Below are 16,336 nucleotides of genomic sequence, written 5' to 3'. Positions count from 1 at the left end.
CCAACCTCTTTCTGGTCGTGACATTTCTGACATTTCCACAGACTAGACGATGAATTTAGACGCTCACCAAAGAAGAAGCCATGCGGCTGAATTAAACATGAGAGGTCTAAGCACACAGCCCGTGATGTGCCTACCAAATCATGTGTCACAAAAGACAGTGGGTGGGAGTGAAACTGTAACCGTGCGCTGACAGGAACAACAGCAGCACCGCCCGCTCGGGATGTGAGCTCTGCTGCCTGCAACAACCTCACTCGCGTGATTCCACAAACGGGCGTCACGCGCATTATCCGGTTAATTTACATACAAAACACCGCCCAGGGGGACGAACATGATAATCTACCATCGACTGAAAGCAAACCGTGCGGAGGGAAGAAAAAAACAGCCGAAAAAAAGTTTGGAAGGGAGAGAGCTGTTTTAAACCGAGCGGAGTGTTTCGATTCAGACGGAGAGGCGCTTGTCGGGCTCTTTGCCCCACTTTTGGATTACGGATATGGACGCTTTGAAATCCGCTGGAAGGGCAATTATACGGAGCCCCAGTATCGCCAAACAGTCGTGGGCTGCTGGAAGACATAAAAGTGAGTATTCAGTTTGACTATACATCACCGCGAAGGCGTTTAGCTGGTGCTAATTTGGCTAAATCAGAGCTAACCAAGCTAGCTCCTACACGAGGCTAACATTACAACCGGCGTTTACTACTTTACAACTCGGTCTGTGGACCTCAGCTACAGTTGTCGCGGACAAAATAGCTGTCACAGAGAGGGATATAAGGCACACACAGCCACTCGAAAAACGACTATTTCACATTATAGCGAGTGAATTAAGTCTGATGTGTGTTTATTATGCTTTTGAACTTGACAGTCAAACTGACAGCAGAGCCCCGCAGCTCGTAGGCTGACTCCTGTTGAGGCTCAGGAACAAGTTGAGCTCCCAAACTGCGTATCTGACGAGTCAAAGCTGCTCGTTTGCATTCACTCGGAGCCCAAAAGCGGAGTATTGCCAGGACAAAAGTTTTTGAAATCCTGCCTGCCACGTCACTCTGCTGTCTGACTGACTGACACGGTTGTGAAATTTACAACCGAGGCTCAGCGGGGAGCTAAAATACCGTGATGTGGGCTGTGGAGCGGCTGGAGAGGGAAGTGGGGGAGTCACGGGAGTGAAAAGGCATGAAAACATGAGTGGTCGTCTTCCTGGCAAGGCTGTACAATCCCGCACTGTTGCTAGGCGATACACTATACAAAAAAAATGAGAGGCTGTGTGAGGAAGGAGTGGTTGCAGAGATCTTATGGGGGAGTGTAGTGCCAATCTCGAGTTATCAGGAAAGACACTTTAGGTTTTGCTCCATATGATGCTGCTTTGTGCCCTTCAGTGTGTACAATCACCACCCAGAGCATGATCACGCTGACTGTACTAGCATGGCTTTCACATAAAAAAAAAATCATCATTTATTCAGTCATCATAAGATGATAGAAAATGATGGGACAAAAACAATGAAATGAGTAACAACGAAAATAAGGGGGTGCATGTACTAAAAAATGAACAAGAGGTTTTTTAGGCATTGTTAACACCCATAGTCCTGGTGGCTTTTGGATTTGTCAGTCCTTTTAGTGTTTCAGAGTACAGTTTAATGCTGGAAGTAGTTGATGTTGGGTTTCCGATCAGACCGTTTGCATTTATGGAAAAAAACTTTCCATATATAATGAGTAGAGATGCACATTATTGGATTTTTTTCCCGATATCTGATATACTGATATATAACAATTAATTTGGCCAATAAGTGATACCGATATCGATACCCCCCCCCCCCATTATTTTAGTGATCATCATCATAGTGGAATTCATCATATTATGCATACTCTTATCATGATAGCCTATCAGCAGTTGGAGACATAAAATATAATGCTTTTCAATGTCTGCAATATTCATTCATTGTGCAAAATAATAAAAATACTTCAACCTAGAGTTGATGTTTTGTACATGTTGTTTGCTTATGTTCACTTGGTCAATTTAAAAAAACATGTATTGGTTTGTCGTATCAGCATGAAATCAACATGCCGATATGAAAATATTGGCTGACAGAGATGATCGTGCATGTCTAAAAATGAGATGATTTAAAAAAAGAAAGATCTCTTACCAAATTATTTTTCCCATAGTAAAAGAATGACATTTTCTTTCTGTAAATTAATCTTGTTTTCACAAAATGTTTCAAAAAACAGGTTCAGCATCAGTCCAGAAGAATCAGTGAAGAACTTATTATACATACATTTATAAAATAAATGCAGAATTGTTTCTGTGCCAGTGTTACAAAATACACAGTATTCAAAGAGATCATTTCTATATTTGCTGGATATATTGAGTGTATAATTTTGAAAATAACCATCGCTGACCTTCTTGCTGACTTAACGTTTGTTATAGTCCATATTGATTTCCAGTTAATGTTTTAAGTGACTATTCCGATAATGTTTGCATCGAGAAGTTTCAGGGCAGGGTATCATGACTCTAAAAAAATGTTTGCATTTGTTATCCTTTATGTTGAGGCCATTTAAAAACATCTATTTAAACACTGGCTTTTTATTAGACATAGTGCTTCCGTGCAGCAATTTTAAAAAACATGGCCCTCCATCAGATACCATGCTATATTCTCAGCATGGCTTTCACATGCTGTCTGAGCAGCCTTTTATGTTTGCTTACACAAAGAGGGAATGCACCCCTGCTCTCATGCCCCACACCCCCCTGTTTTATTTCATAGACAATGGAGCAGTTGGCAGCAAGATGTCACACGTGCCAGACAGTGCAATCGATGCTTTGTTTTGGTCCACTCCTCTCTGGTGGTGGTGGTGGTGGTGGTGGTGGGGGGTGATGCACAATCAGCGTGGTCTGCACACATCTGACCAGGCAGTGGTCACAGAGGGCTAACGACCAATCAATCCCTGCTGCTGGGAGCTGGTGGTCCGCTTTTCACGGCTCCACATTCAATCTGTGGCAATTAGTCACATCCCACCTCTCTGTGCTGCTGCCACAGACAGACAGACAGACAAGCAGAAAGAAGCTGGCGCGTCAGTCATTTATTATCTATCATATAATTTCGTCACCCTCATTGGTTATTCAGTGGAGCTTCCTGTTTTGTCTGTGATCAAGTAACTGTTCATCTTCCTTTCTTGTTTTTTTCCAATCGTTTCAGATAATTACAGGCTTAACTGTGTTTCAGTAGGCACCAGCGAACTGCAGAGTCATGAATAAGAAGGCAACTTGTTTCATCTTGTAGTGTCAGTCAGCTCATGCTTCAAGGTGGAGTCTGTTTTTTGCATGAGGTGTAACCAGGTGTAATTTAGACCACAGAACACAAATTGTTGTAATTCATGTATTGGTGTACCTTCTGGCTTGGGTTGTATTCGACATTTAGACAGTCTGACAATTTTGAAGTATACTGGGTTGATTTTCAACCTGCTTTGTGTCATAACAATGTGGGTATTATGTGTGGATGAACTGTGGTAAACTTCCCTTCATTTAATCAGTGTCTATATTGGGGGTCAACAAATTATCTGCAAATTATTTGGCATTTTGCAGGTTTTCTGTAGCGATATATTTTTTTAATGATTGCTGATAAAATGAATTTATTAAAAAGTGCAAAGAAAGTGTTAGCATGGGAGAAACTTATACTTTTTATAACCCCAGGGAGCTATTTTTATTTATTGTTTTTTGATAAAAATGTTTCACTTCACTTTATTTAAAACGGAAACTTGGTTTATATGCTGTTGAAAGTTTCAGTTTTGGTCAAACAACTGCTAAAGGCATTGAAACAAGGTTTTGTGTTTGAGTTTGTAATATTCCAAATTCTAATTCCTGACAGAAAGATGTTCATTTTTTATTGTAAATGCATATCAGATCCAAATATCGGTTATCAGTCTCATTCACTTCTAATAATTAGTATCGGCCCTGAAAAACCAGTATCGGTTGACCCCTAATCAACAGATAGACCTGCCACTGTCTCTCACCCACTCTCTCAGAAAGTCAGGCTGATATCCGATCAAACAGTGAAACTAGGCAGTGCTGATCAAATGTAAATCAGGATCATGTCACTGCACCACCTATTCCTCCCCTAAAATGTTTTCAGAAAGACATTTTAATCCCTGTTTTTAACGAGAATTTGCGAAAAGGAAGTCGGCTTCGTACTGCTTCCTGCTCTGTGAAAACAAGAGACAAAATGACTGAGATCAAAAGGTAAATCTAAGTAGCGCTGATAAGATTCTCAGATGTTATCAGAAACATGTTTTACATGTTTTTTAGTGCACTGTTTTACTGTAATGCAAGATCATTTGTTACCCGCCTTCTGTCATCGTGTTAACGGACAATCATGCATTACATCAGCTACCAGCGGGAGCACTTTGTGGCCTGATATCTGCATTCTGGTAGTTGTAAATTTTCTACCTCTTTAGCAAAAGCAAATGACTTTTTTCTCTCATTTCTCTGGTCATTTAGGACCAATTTCAAAGTATTTGTATTTTTCTACTGCATAGACTGCTTAGTTTCACGTGAGGACCCTCTTTATATTGGTGAAATACTTCTTTAAGGGTGTTTTGTCTCCTGTGTAGGCTTGGTCTTGTCAAAGCAGCCTATTCATGTCATTGGCATCTATCAGCACTGCATTCCTTTTCTCCCTCTGTCAGTTTTGGATAGTAACAGGTTCCAGCATTGTTTTCATAAAGCTGGCCCATGTCTCTTAAATGATCTCCGCATGTCAACATTGAAAGTAGGCTGACAGTAGCTTTGCCCTGTTCTCCTTGCTTTTGCAGTCAAGAATGTCGGCTATGTCATTTCCTGCATTGTTTTAAACAGCTCAGTTTCTTTTTTGGCAGTCTGCTGAGCTGACAAAAATGTTTCTCAGCACTGCCCTCCCATTACATTCGAATAGTTCCCAGTTTTGGGGAGGGGAGGGGAGGGGAGGAGGGGGGGTGTATGTAAAATCTACCGTCTTTTTTTAGGTCATGAAGGCCCCGTCTTTTTTTGAGCCAATTTGAAAAGTGTGGGAGGCAGAAAATCCTTGTCTGCACTGAAGAGAGACAGCTCACCTCCCACGTCCCTCCCCGGTCAAGGAGCTGTCTTCTGTGGGGTTGTCAATACTGAAGCAGCTACATATCAGGATGTCAGTGGACACATGCAGATGGTTCATGGGAAGTGTGTAAACCATTTGGATTGTATCATTACAACACCTTGATGTGTAAGCCAATGCTGCTGATACTAGAGCTGGGCGATATAGCTAAAAATGTTATCCCGACAAAAATCTTCATGTTGGTCGATACCAATAATTGTTAACCAAAAAAGTCATATTATTATTTCTTTCAACTTTAAAGGCTGATTTTGGGGAAAAAATGAAACCAGATGGTCAGTTGTAGTTTTAACCATTAATTATTGTCAGAAATAACAGTCACAACACTTCACAACTCTGAGGTAGATTTACAGCAGTTATAATCAAAATAATGCCAATAAATAAAATGATAAATAGTCAAAGATATCTTAATTCTATTCAACAGCATATCATGCTTTGTACATCTGGTTTAAAATATTTTCTAAGTGTTTTAGCAGCAATGGGAAAAAAATCACAAAAAAAAAAAATCTCTGTTGTGGTCAGTACTTTCCATTAAATTTTTACACCCACAGTATCTGCCGTTTCTTAATCAAAACAATAACAAAGAACAGATTTTGATGATGTTGTCCAGTCCAGTCTGTCTGACGTGACTAAGGCAGAAATCATGTTTACAGATGAGGAAATATACAAAAGTTAAATCATTACTATCACAGTCACATTATGTCTTGTCATTATATGAAGTTGCCAGCTAGTCAGTCACATTAACTTATTAACTGTACAGCTACTGTAGCTAATGTTATAGTCAACGTTATCCACGGTCAAAACAGTCATACTAGAAATATCTTGCATGTGTTAAATGTTGTTGTAATGTTATTAGGTGTCGATCGATATTGGTGCCGATTATTATGACTTAATGAGGCCAATAACTGATATTTGTAACCAATATGCATTTACAATAACAATAAAAATCTTTCTGTCAATGTTTAGAATTTGTAACATAACAAACTCCAGCACAAAACTTTGTTTAAATGCCTTTGACAAATGTTTAATCAAAACTGAAACTTTCAACATCATATTCAGCAAGTTCCCAGTATGTTTTCATTTATTAAAGTTCAATGAAAATTTAAATAAAAGAAAAACAAACAAAAAGAAAGAAAAAAAAAATTGCTCCCTGAGGTTTTATAAAGTAGAAGTTCCTCCCATGCTGACTCTTTTTGCATATATTGCAGACTGCCTTCCCTGGTGTTGGTTGAGTGTAATATGCACACTTTTTCAGTAATTAACTTTATAGGCGATCATTAAAATAAAACGCCAATACGGATAATAGGCAGTATGCCAGTATCGGCTCAGATAATCGGCCAAGTCCATAATCTGTCAATCCCTAAACGTTATAACAGTACCGTAAATATTAATGGCAGGCGTAGCTGGCCAGTCTTGCCTTCTTCTTCTTTACTACTGCTTTTCTTTCTTCTGATTATGGCAGGCGGTAACTGGTGCTTAAGATGCATTATCGCCTCTATCTACGGGTGTATGGGTGGTTTAATCATATGGAGGAGTCATAGTACATTTATTATATCACTATCGAGGAAAATGTTATTAAGATAATTATCCTTTTATTGCCCAGCCCTACTTGGTGGTGCTCTGGAGTTGGTGTCTTGACCTAATAGCATTTTGTACATTATTCAGATAGCGTCAGTGCAGTGACAGAAGTTGGGGTTGGACTTAAATTATACATCTGTCACTATAATTTAAATTGCATAACAAATAATAGACACAGTAAACCTCTAATTACATATTTCACCATGAGTACAACAGAGTGTGTGTGTGGTCTGCACAGGCCAGTCCCTGCTGCACCTCTGGCCCTGCTATGTCCAGTCAGTGCTCTGTCCCCTGCACAAAGTCACCCAAAGGGTGCTGCCAGCCTGTAATGGAGATTGCTTCCTGCAGGATTCCTTTATGGAGTTGTAAAGCCCTTCCTGATTTATTGCCGTTAGATCTTCTGTATCTGTAAGCTTCTGTGTGTAGAGTCACGTGTGCATATGTGCGGATAGGACTGCACAATCATGCTTTGTCACTGTTTCTACTAGAGGGGAATTTTTAATCCTGCGGGAGAAATGGATGTTTGACTTTCTCTTGTTTCAGCTGACGCAGCAGGAAAAAAATAGGATACTTAAAACATCAGAATTGTTATCATTACACCAGTAACTGGCACAGGCTAAGTTGAGCGGTAAATTAGAGTATGATGAATATGTGAGGCAATCTCTTCTCATCTGTTATTCACTGTGCTATATTACATCCAGTTGCTGGTGATTAGAGAAATGTGCATCTATTCCCAATCCCATGTGTTATTATTTCAGGATAAACAGAATTTCTCTTTCTGTGTAAACTGCAAAAGACATCTCCTAATTAAAAAGCATAGTTTCATGGTAAACACAAAATAAGAAAATTTATTCAAAGAAACAGACAGAACATCTTACATTGCCCCACATTTCTCACAGTATAGAAAGACTTTGCATTTCTGGGAGGACAGAAGGGAAGTCTTGGGCAGGAAGCACAGTGGCTAACCAGTCACCTTCCTGGTAAGAAATAATTGATGTAATCTCCTTCAGCCATATGTGAAGACATATGGTCAGTGTGCTAGTTCACAGTCCTTTAGCTTATTGTCTGTAGGAGATCTTGTGACGAAATAAACGCCATCTGAGACTGTTACAGCAAGGAAAGGCCCACAAATCCCAATTAAGTATATTTAGACAGCTATCTACGCCTGGAAACGGTTACGTTGTTGGTCATTCAGTGTCCTCAGCAATTACAACTCCTTCCCTTTTTAATCTGTTCTGAGCAAGCGAGTTAATAATACTGCAGCAGGCATGATAAGAGCTTTGCTCTTCAGCTCCTATAAAGCACAAGTGACCACCTGCAGCTGTAATAGCCTTCTTTTTCTTAAACTTGTCAATCGAGCTGTTGAGGTTTTGGAATGAAACTCAAAGTAGTTGGTGAAGCTTCCCCAACTTTGTCAGCGTGTAACTCAGGAAAGACTTGATCTTTTTATTAGCACCAAAACACCCAGTTATCCCTGTTGTGTTCTGCCAGTGGCAGTGGATTCTAACGAAGCCTCACATGACACGCCCGTTATCCTGAACTCATCTTGTATACGAAATCTCTAGGAATGTGTTATTTTTATGAATGGGAGATTCCCTTAACGCTCATTAACCTGCCATTCTCCCCTTCTCCTGTGCATCTGCCGCTGCTGCCAAAATTAGCCCTCAAGTTGAAACATGTCTCTGCAAAGACCTGCATCTAAATGTTGTAGAAAGGATGCAGAGAAGCTGACATGCACACCTCCAAAATCACATTACGCAAATACGTGGTCCCGTTTGTCAGACTGGTTAAACAAGAGGGATATTCATCAGCCCTTGGGGCAAAATGTGCCTGAATGCAAAATCACAGCATCAAAGCAATGGATATACCGTTTTTATTGTATTGGTTTGGTGTATTAGTACTTATGGGTACTTTCTGTTCATAATAACTGAAACCTGACTTACAGTCCGACCAGGTCCAAATTCTTTTCACTTCAGTTCTATTGGATCCGGTTCGGGTGTCTGATCTCAGATTTGTGTTTTAGTATGTCTAAGAGCTCATTTATACTCGGTATTATCATGTATTTGGTGATCCTAACATAAGCAGACATCAGAGACACATCACACTTCACACCTGTGTCTACCATGTGTCTCCAGCTGACCGCTTGTATTCGGATATTGTTACTATCCATGTCACTTAAGCTAGAAAGTACCCCATATGCGCTTATTACATCAACACTCTTGCTAGCTGCTTGATTGCATGCATGTTCGTCACCTTAGTGGTTGTGTTGGTGTAGCTAGCAATATTACTGTCAGTACAATGGAAACACGTCTCCATCCAAAGAGCTAAACAATGGATGGTTACACGACACTTTATCCAACTTATCATCAAATGTGCATCATCTTAAAGCGTTAGCACACTGCCACTAAAATAACCTCCACATCCTACACCGATAACCTAGTCCTTGTCAGGGACACAACAGGACCTATTAGCGTTTACACTACAAATCATATGTGCTCAAATGTATTACAGACCACCCCGGCAAGTAGTTTGACATATCAGATCACAGTGTGTCTTATTGGATGTTTACAATTACATTTAGCATTGTCCATAGATTACCCAAAACCCAAATTACCCAAATTAACTCTCTATCAGCTCTGATCACACCACCTGATCATAATTATTAGTTTCCCATTGACCAATCATTTTGGCTCTACTTTCTCCACCCGGCAGCGTATTGTTCTGTTGACGGTCTTGGATATTTGTCTCTCTTTTGTTTGTTTTTTTAGGTCAACCACATTTTGCTTTGGGTCTAATTATCATTGGTTTTTATTTTGGAGGCATTTTGATTGTCCTTAGTTGCCTTTTTCAGATCAGGACTTCAGATCAGGTCATCCACAAGTCTGTTCCAGATCAGCTCCAGAGTTTTAGACCTGTGAAGGCATCTAGCTTGGTGTGTTGTATGTTATACTTAACATCAACCTCCAGTCAATGCTGTGTGCATGTAAGCTGCTCGTGCTCATAGACTTGAAGATGCATCCAGCCCTATTTGTTGTTATCATTCAAGTTGCAGTAGGATCTAACTCCTCCTGGATGGCGCGGCTGTGCACAGGGTGCTTGTACGATCAGTTTCATAACCCTGCTTCTTGTTGAGAGTACATTCTGGCCTCAGCTGGTCATCAGCTGTAATCCCTGACTGGCACAACCACTCATTTCTCCTCCCTCTTTCGCTCTCCTCACTTTCCCTCTTTGAGTGGATTAAGCCAATACTCAAAGACACGTGTCTCAATGTTATGATTTAAACCATGACTTTAAGACTCTTATCTTCTACAAATCCTTTCCTTCAACCAACCGGAATTGTTTTAGACGGTCATCAAATTAAATACCGATAGTTACACAGTCATGCAGCGCTGCCTCCGTATTATTGGGATTGCTATTTGAGAATATTATAAGCCTGCCGGTGTAGAAGATGAAATAAGAGGAGCACCCTGGTGCCCAAGGACGGAGAGAAAAGAGGTCACAGGCTGCTGGACATAAAGGATCCCCACAGACTGTTCATCTTACTTACTTTGTATTGATTGCTCTTTTAGTGAACTGGCCTGAACTTTATGTCTCTGTGGTCATTTGTATCTATAAGCTGTTGGTGTATTTGTGTGCGTCACACGGAGAGGCTTCGACCTGGGTTTGCTATAATATGTAAAACATTTCCTGTATCCTTTCCACTGACACTGAAGTTAAGAAGGGGGACAATGGTACTGGATCAGTCTTTGTACCAGGCGGGGACAGACAGTGACAATCACCCCATGTGTATTAACACAATTTTTTCCTTTGAATAACACTCAGTCTTTGTCTTTTTAACAATGCTCTATTGTTGCCTTTTCCTGTAATAGCTGTGTTTCTTTTTAAAAAGTGGTGATGATGGTGCTCATCTCTGACCTCCACCAACATCGACAGCCTGTACAGAACACACATATAGATACAGTACATAACATGGGTACAACTGCACAAGATAGTCTGCGATATAGAAATGTAGGACTTAACTTTTTGGTGGCATAGTTAGAGGTTTTCCAAGGCTCGCTCTCTCTCTCAACAAGCTTTGCGCTGTGTCTCTGTGTATCCCTGCAGGCATCCTTCCTCATCTGAGTCGGCACTTTCTAAATTAGCCCAAAGTGTCCTGATTGGAATCTAATAATGCTGGAATAGGTTTTTCTTGCACGTGTCTTGTTGCTGTGAGATAAGTGGAGGTCATCTCACCACCAGCCGGGGTCAGCTGGGGCCTTAAACAGCTGAAGATACATGAGCAAATTTTGCCTTGGTGACTGGTTGTGTTTGGGTTGTACCATAGTAATTGGGTACTATTGATCTATTAGACAACCCCTTTGTTTTCAAAGGGTGCTTGTGATTTGTCTTAAAGCACAAGTGATAATATTCTATATTTTTCTTATTGTCAACAAATTCCATTAAAAGACCAAAACAAACAATGGATTAATCCTTGTTAGTATTTATGTGTGCATCCAAAGTCTTCTTTCTAGACCATAGACTTCCACTGTTGTGCACAAACAGAAATACATCAGTGCGCCACACTGCTCTGGGTGACATGTATGTTCATTTATGTGAACTCAGTTTTATTAGAATCAGAATTTATTGACCAAGTAAGTGTGCATATACAAGCAATCTGAATCTGTTTTGTGTATGTGTGTGTGTGTGTGTGTGTGTGTGTGTGTGTGTGTGTGTGTGTGTGTGTGTGTGCGCCAATTCCAAATACACTGGCCTGCTGCCGGAAATCCAGCCTCACCAAATGTGTATCAATTCACTGCTGAAGACAGTCAGGAAAAACGCACTGTTTTCTGTTCACTTTTTCAAAAACTAACAGGGATGCACCGATTTGTCAACTGAACATCTGTATTAGCAGATATTCACCTTGCTGAATGTGATCAGCCTGTTTCAAAATAAATTTTAGGCCAAAAAGCAGGCCTCAGGAATACCGTCATCCAGGGAACAATAGGGAACATTTTCAAAACGAAAGGACTCCATAAACTCACTTTGAGGGGACACTCTCTATTTTTTCCCTGATAATGCCACACTGTGAAGAGGAAGTCCAGCAAGAAACTGATATTAGAAATAGTAAAGCGGCTTATTTACATTTTTATTGACGTTTTCCTGTGAGAAAAGGTTGTATTGAAGTTTGTTAAATAAATTTGCATGATTGAATTTGTGCACAAAAGGTTTGTAATAATTATTTTAAAACAGTCAGAATTTTATAGTGTGCATTTCTTTGTTTCCTGAACACAAAAAAGGGTATAAATAACAACAAAAAACAACAACAAAATTATTTTGGCATTGGCTATTGGACATAATGTTATTTTAAATATCGGTATCTGTATTGGTATTGGACCACAACTGGTGCATCCCTAACTGACAGTGCTCAGCTGTTTGTGTAAAATCTTAAGACTTTTCAAAGATTGTTGGTCTGGTTTTTGCACTCAAACATGACAAGCTTGTCTTTTTCGTCAGATGGCTCCCTCCCACTCCAATTTGCTTGGGCTGTGAATTGCACATGACTTGCACACAGACAAAAAGCATCTCTGTGGAGAGCAGATATTGTTACCTCTGTCCACAGTTAAACACTGATCCTCTGAGAGGACAACATGAAAGGCAGCCAGCGAACACACACCTTGTCCCAATATCCCAGGGTGACGCACATCTCCAACCTAAGCAAGAATTTAGACCCTGTTGTTTGCCAGCTTTCAGTGCTGATTTCACTGTGAAAAATGTGTAAGAACAAAAGAAGCCTTAGTGGAGATGTATTCATTAATCCAGCTCAGGAGACGGCATGCAGGTGGGCAGGAGTGTATCCGGACAATGGTGGTGTCATGATACCGGAATTTCTAACTTTAATACAATACCTTGAACCTGCGTAAAATGACTCTTGAAACGTTTCAAATTGATATTTTTGACAACATTACTAGCCAGATATTCACAGTTTGGGGATCCAGAGGACTCAGATGAATGCGCTGAGATTCTCTCCTCTCACTCATTCACTGACGCCAGTGTGACACCACGCGGAGCGCTCTCAGTGCTCTGTGGCTCCTTTCAAACCTCAACAAAGGGGGAATTGTTGATGCAGCAGGCTCGACTCGTGGAGCCTGCTGGAGCTGTGGAGTGGTGGCGGGGGCTCTGACTGTTGACCTGAAAGTCTTTATTTGTGTTTGTTTGTTAAACCAAGCTGAGCCACGCTGCTGCTCAGTCCCCCCTCCCCTTCTCTAGAATCCCAAAATAATCAGTCATAACAGAGTTGGTTGAATATATAAGCAAGTGTTTTAACGCTGCAGCTGCTTACTCATGTCCTCACAGTGACATAATCTGGTATCACTTGTAGAGTGATGTCAGTAACAGGGATGTGAAAGGTTCTTCCCAGATACTGCCAGAACATTAACTTCGATTATTTGATGTGATAGTTAATCACTGTGCAGCTCTGACTCAGTCGTGACAATCATGTCACCTGCTCTGCTTTTGGTTGAGAAATGTGACTGTCAGTCGATGTCCAGATTTGATGGTCTGGTCCAGTGTATGACCTTGTACTGGTTTAATTTATGGAAACTGTCTGAATCGGTATTTGTCGTTATGTAACATTCTGGCAATTTTAAGAGCAGCTAAATGCAACGCAAATGGTCTTTGTAATAAGCAATATGACAGCATGATTAATGAATATGCTCGTAAACTTACTATTGGAGCAATAGTTGTCACACAGGTTGTGTGTAATTTACTACGTAGTAAATTCATTTTTGGTTTGAAGCTAACAAAAGAGGTGTCCTTACTGGATGCAAGCGCTGTTGTAAGCTGAACTTTTGTTGAAATGAGGAATTATTTATACTTTTTTTTTCCACAACAAAAACCTTAACACAATGTCAACTGGCTTGAGGGAGATCAGCTGAAAATTTCTGCTGAATTAAATGACAATCGCTTAAGGCAAGCTAGAATAACGTAACTTGCTGTTTGCTGTCTTGTGTGTAATTTCCTTTAAATATAACAATATAAAGTGTGTTTGCTGCTTTAAAAAATAACATTACAAACAGGAAGATTACAAGAGGGATACTCACTCATGTTTTAAGTGTCTCTGATCTCGACTGCACAGCTGACAGCTACTTGGTTTGTTTACATGAAGCAACAGAGGTGCATATTTTATGGATTAAGTGTGGACAGAGAGATCCAGTGTTACGCAATGCTTTGTGATAGCCCCTCCTTTTCTGTTGGGACATGGTGTCATTATGTTCCTGTCAGGATTGACTGCTGAGTCAAGTGGTTCACGGTAAAATTTGGTAGTCTGGTCCAGTGTTTGGCTTAAAATCAAACCAGTGTGAAAAATTTCAAACTGGCCCAACCCTAACTGTGATTAAGAGTGGGCAGTTTCATCTTAAATTAATTCCTGTCTTAAATCATAGCTTGTATTTAGAGAGGGATTTTCATCCATTTTCAAGCAGAGAAACACTATAATGTTGGCTGGAATCAGGCGAGATGGCAGCGATAAAATGTCGAAGTTGTCTGGGTGGCACTGTGGTGATTTGTGTTTTCTATGCATGTATCGCTGCATGCACATCTCCCTCAGTGCCAGCCCCAAAGTATTAACTACATTATTGAGCCTGCACTCACAGCATAGCAGAGCGTTTCTGCTGTTTCCACGGTGATTAAACTGTTGCATCTCCCTAATTGTCCATTACATTTGTCATGTGTGTGTACGTATTTGAATTTATGGTGTGAATGGTGACTTGCTGAGTTCATTTGCATATCCCTGGTATGTGATTAGATTACCTCACTTCCCTTTTCTCTTTTATCAGCGTTTTCTTCATTTATGAATGTCTCACTGCCTCTCTCGTCTACCCCCCCCCCCCCCCCCCTGGCTGTCTCTCCCTCTTAGAGCAGAGGCAAGGCCAGGAAGGACTCTTCTTTCCTCATTACTGTCACTGTTTCTGGCTGTTGACAGGGAGAACGATAGTGATCCCCTCTGACCCTCCCGTGTCCAAATCGCCTGCTTCATTTCCTCTGTGTTGGCTTTGACCAAAAATACCAGCCACCACCACATCCACCAACCCCCTTCTGGTGCTTTAATGCCGCGCAGGCTCAGCCCTCAAATCCCTTTGATTATAATTCCCGAGACCTCTGCGCTTTGCCTCTCTAGATCTCGTGTTGCATCAAAAGGGGCCCAGCTGCCTCTGTAGTTTTAGCTTCATTAAAACTTCATGACAAGTCCCGGCTTATGCATAGACACAAATGATCAGATCTTAAAGAGGAGGCTAAGACCTTTTCTAGAGCGTTTTCTTCCACAACTGTCTTGTGTAACCCCCAGAAGAGTCTGATGACAGGAGGCTGGTGTGACACTCGAAGCTCCCTGACAACAGACACGAAGCAGTCTGTCTGGATTTCCGCTCACAGGTTCATTGAACCCCACTGCTCCAATAACCTGCCAGGCTTTTGGCCGCTGTTGTTAGTATACAGTACGCCTCAGTAACTGTGTAATACTGGCGTCCCTCTCCACATCAGAGAAAATTGTGCAAAGCAGAGGTAATGCAATGCAAAAAGATGAGATGATGTGGTGTAGGCCCAGTGTTGAATTCTTTTAGTTTTTTAGAGAAGATTTTTTTAAATTGACATGCAGACTACTTTGCTCAAAATGGTTATGAAATTTAGACACCACAGATTTTAGGAACTTGAAATGTGTTTAAGACTTGCTGATTTTCTCATGCAGTCTGAAATGCTATGTGACACGTTCTTTGCAAAGAAACCTTATTGCTCTCACATGATCTGTGATCGCACTCATTTACAGGAACATTTGATCCATTAGGCTGATGTTCGTGTGTTATTATACCTGTCTGCTTTTTACACTTTACTGCATGTGATGTAGAGATTTTAAAGGTTTGTAGACTGGCACAACAGTTGAACGGCTGAGAGAGGAAGTAGTTGCATGTATCCTCTTGGTTTCTGTCCTCTCCTCCTGGCCGAACCCTGCCGGTGCAGTGTTGGGACTTGTCTGAAGCAGGAAGAGACAGAAGGGATGGGAGCAGGTTTCTGGCCGAGTGGACTTTACACAGGCTGTGTGATTACAGGCTGACTACGCTTCAGTGAGTTGCTGCCACTAGGGATTTTTTGTCAGGGGTTATGAGTGTGTCACACTGTTACAGTAACTGCTGTCACTTCACACAGTTGTGGACAATTAAAACTAGTTACTGAAAAGGTAACCAGAACAGTTTAATTTCTGAACACAGAGGAGGAAATATAACTTTGTGCGACTTCCTGAAAGTTGCTCATGTTTTGCACTTTGATTTCATTGTGACAAGGTGGGTTTTCATTAACCCTCAAATTGTGCAAATTGAAATGGTGAATATGAAGTACGCCTAATGGAAACACCTCAATTAAAAAAAACAACAACTCCCATTTATTGCAACAAAAAAAGTTTTTATGCTCACGAGGTGGTATTTTAGGCGATTTTAAAAAGCCATATTTCACAAAACTGCGATGGCAAAACTTTTTTCTTTTTTCTAGGTCACATGATGAACAACAAATAGTCGAAGAGTTGCTAGAAGAGGTGTTATTGCATTGCAAAAATCCCTCATACGTGGCCGCTCCCACGTTAAGGGGCTTGTCTTTCCATGATTGCTCCCATAACACGCTTAAATCGCC

At 40.7% G+C, this 16,336-nt stretch overlaps 1 protein-coding gene across 2 annotated transcripts in view; it reads left to right on the top strand.

Moving 5' to 3' along the window:
* Positions 1 to 229: 229 nt before the first annotated feature.
* The window catches only part of ldlrap1b (low density lipoprotein receptor adaptor protein 1b), a 47,098-nt gene continuing 30,991 nt past the window's right edge, over positions 230 to 16,336 (top strand). For both annotated transcript variants that reach the window (XM_042500573.1, XM_042500572.1), the window contains exon 1: positions 230 to 575. In XM_042500573.1, the coding sequence (XP_042356507.1) occupies positions 491 to 575 (85 nt within the window). In that variant the 5' untranslated portion in view covers positions 230 to 490. The remainder of the gene's footprint in view (positions 576 to 16,336) is intronic.

Source organism: Plectropomus leopardus, chromosome 14 (genome assembly GCF_008729295.1).
Source record: "Plectropomus leopardus isolate mb chromosome 14, YSFRI_Pleo_2.0, whole genome shotgun sequence".
In the NCBI taxonomy this organism is placed as follows: Eukaryota; Metazoa; Chordata; class Actinopteri; order Perciformes; family Serranidae; genus Plectropomus; species Plectropomus leopardus.
Note: the sequence above shows the minus strand (reverse complement) of the source record. Positions and strands in the feature narration are given on the sequence as shown.